The 2,820-nt window shown below is 55.4% G+C and overlaps 1 protein-coding gene across 1 annotated transcript; it reads right to left on the bottom strand.

Moving 5' to 3' along the window:
* Positions 1-1,357: 1,357 nt before the first annotated feature.
* Positions 1,358-2,247, bottom strand: SETTUDRAFT_159209 (uncharacterized protein; the record flags this gene model as incomplete). Its single annotated transcript, XM_008024397.1, has 2 exons — positions 1,358-1,836; positions 1,890-2,247. The coding sequence occupies 2 exons, from the start codon at positions 2,245-2,247 to the stop codon at positions 1,358-1,360; spliced, it is 837 nt and encodes a 278-aa protein (XP_008022588.1).
* Positions 2,248-2,820: the final 573 nt, after the last annotated feature.

Genomic DNA, 2,820 nt, shown 5'->3' with positions numbered 1-2,820 from the left:
TGTTCCCCCCCCCCCCCCCCTAACCTCTAAACCCTCCAAACCCCGCCCGCAAAACGCACCAGCACCAGCACCAGCACCCGCACCAGCACCCCCTCACCGCCCTCAGAGACGGCAAATGCGGAGGTGCAAAAGGGTTTTTTTTTAAAAGAAGGGGGGGGTAAAGAAATTTGAGACGACCAGGGGATGGAGAGGGGCGGGAAAGACGGGTTGGGGTTTGTATGTAACTATATACAGGTAGTGAGTGAGAAAGTAAGCGTGAGACTGTGAAGAAGCGTTGCGTGTCATACTTAGCATGGCAAAGGCATTGTGTGTGTGTGTGTGTGTGTGTGTGTCATTGTCACCACATGGCCGTACAAGGCGGGACGCGTGCCTGTGCCTTTTTTTTTGTTGGGAGCCTGGCAAGTCACACACCGTCGTCACGGGAATCATCCTGTGTGTAAGTACATGTATGTGTGTACATGTATCCATGTACCCGTCATCCTTTTTCGTACTGCCAAGGAAACATGTCGACTTGGAGTCATGCGTTTGCTTTTTTCTCCATCTGCCTCTTCAACATCATCAGCAACATCATCATCATCATCATCATCAACAACAACAACAAGATAACCCGTGTTTGATTAATTTTTTGATTGGCCGAGGTGATAGATAGAGAGTAGCTAGAAATCGACTATGGGCGCCTGGTTGATCGGGTCCTACTACGACGACAGACGGCCATGTGATGTATATATGTTTGTGAGAGAGAGTGAGAGAGATTGTAAAAAGGGAAGCAGGACAAAGCCTTTGAGCTGCTGATGGAATAACGAATGGCGGGGACGTAATATTACCGACCCATGACAAAGAACAAGATAAAAAGGGAGCGACCGTGGTGCCCGCAAAGTATGTGCGCCAGATGTAGTTTGTAAAGTTGCCCATTTCAATTGCCCGGTATCTAACACGCCCAGAAAAAAACGCCCAGAGAGAAGGAAATAAGAAAAGGAACAAAAAGAATTTCGGGAATATAACACGGAGAGGGACGGAAAGACTCTGCTGCTACAAATCCTTCTTGTCCTCGTTCAATGCTGGCTCAAGGTGTTTCCGTCGTACTGAATAGTAACGGGCTAAATCGCAAGATGATTCTTACTCTCGTCGTCAATGCGTGATCGCGCACACCAGAGTGCGAGACATGAGATGAAGGAGATTAGGTGTTTGCGGTGTCGAGGGAGGGTATGCAAGTATTGTTCGTCAGCGCCTCTGATCGTAGAAAGGGCCGATGGCTAGGGCGCACTGGCTGCGCCAAGTGCCTTTTAGTTTGGCGCTCATACGTTGGTCACCTACTCAGTGTTAGCCCGTGGGAGTCACGTTGTGATTTGGAGGCGTGTTATACCTTCAATATCCGCCTCGAGTAGTCCTCGTTGTCTGCGATGCTGCCGTTGCTCTGCCTTCGGTCCATGAAGCTGGGGTCCAGGCGGGAGTCGTTCATGGACGAGTTGCTGGTGTGCAGCTTGCCGCTGCCAACAAAGGCATTCGCATTGGCGGCGTTGCGGCGGTAATCCTCTTCAGCCTGCTGCTGACGCTTCCGGCGCAACAAGAACCATACACCGAACAGGATTGCCGACAGGGCGAGTATGCCGACAACCACACCGACGGCGATGGCGACTGTGTTGGGTTTGTCGTTTTGCACAGGCGCAGCACTTGGCGTGGCAGTGGCCGTGGGGGTTTCGGAAGATGTTGCCTGGGTGCTGGATGTCTTTGGTGCGATGGAGCTGCTGATGGATGATGATGATGATGGCTGGAAGTAGTCGACGGAATTCCTTGTGTTGCCTGTGAGCACAACCCACAGAAGATCTTTACCACCACCTACAGAACTGGTTAGCATGGGCGACTGGGCACACGTCGCATCTTGTACTTACAGCCAGTGGTGTCGTCACCAGAACATGTGGTGCTGCATGTCTCGTTCTTGACCTGCCATGCCTTTGCAGGGATTTCGTCTCCGCACCAACAGTTTTCACCGTCGGACAAGCCCATGACGTTCTTGTCGAGCTGCAGACATACCAGCTGGCAGTTACCGGGCGACTGGAAGTTGTAAGGGCCGTGGTTCTCGAGGGGTATGCCTGTCGCGAAGCAGCCGACGCTTGTCATGGCGCTGGCGGGCAGCGTGACGGTGGGTGTTGTAATGGGGTTCTTGATGGTCTTGGTGCCCGAGTCGGCAGAGACGGCCATGACCATGGAGGCAGCCACGAGGGCCGAGGTGAGGCTGAAGGAGACCATGGCTGGGAGATGGCGGGCTGATGCTGGGGCGATGGGCGTGATGATGATGGTGGTGGTGGTGGTGATGATGGTACAAGGGCCGGCTGGAGTGCCGGTGCGCGTGCGTGGGCGAGCGTCCGGTCAACGACGTGTCGGTCGACCGTGACGATGGCTGGTCGTGGTGTCGCACCTTAGGGGATTGGGCAAAGGCGCGTACACATCCAAGGGCGCGGGGGGGGGTTAGTGAGGCCTGGGGTTGGTTGGGGGGTGGGTGTCGAGGAGGCGGTCGACGGGGTAGTGAGCAAGCCAAGGAGGGCGCGCGGCGGCTCGCGGTTGCGAGGTTGGGCCGGTTGGGTTGGGAGTGAGCGAGGGTTCTGGGGGCGGCGGCGGACTCTAGGGCGGGTATCAAGTAGCAGAGGAGCTGGCCGTGGTGTTGCTGGCGATGGGCTTGAGCTGCAGGCTCGGGTCGACGATGGCCAGCTGCCTCGACTGGTGTTGAAACAGAGGGCGTAGTAGGGGCAGGACAGATGTCGCTGAAACGGTTCGGTTGCCCCGTGGAATGCACCCCCTAGACGGCACGCAAAAGGAAGGAAA

The sequence above is a fragment of the Exserohilum turcica genome (assembly GCF_000359705.1).
Source record: "Exserohilum turcica Et28A unplaced genomic scaffold SETTUscaffold_12, whole genome shotgun sequence".
Classification (NCBI taxonomy): Eukaryota; Fungi; Ascomycota; class Dothideomycetes; order Pleosporales; family Pleosporaceae; genus Exserohilum; species Exserohilum turcicum.
The sequence above is the reverse complement of the archived record's forward strand: the minus strand, read 5'-3'. Positions and strand labels throughout refer to the sequence as shown.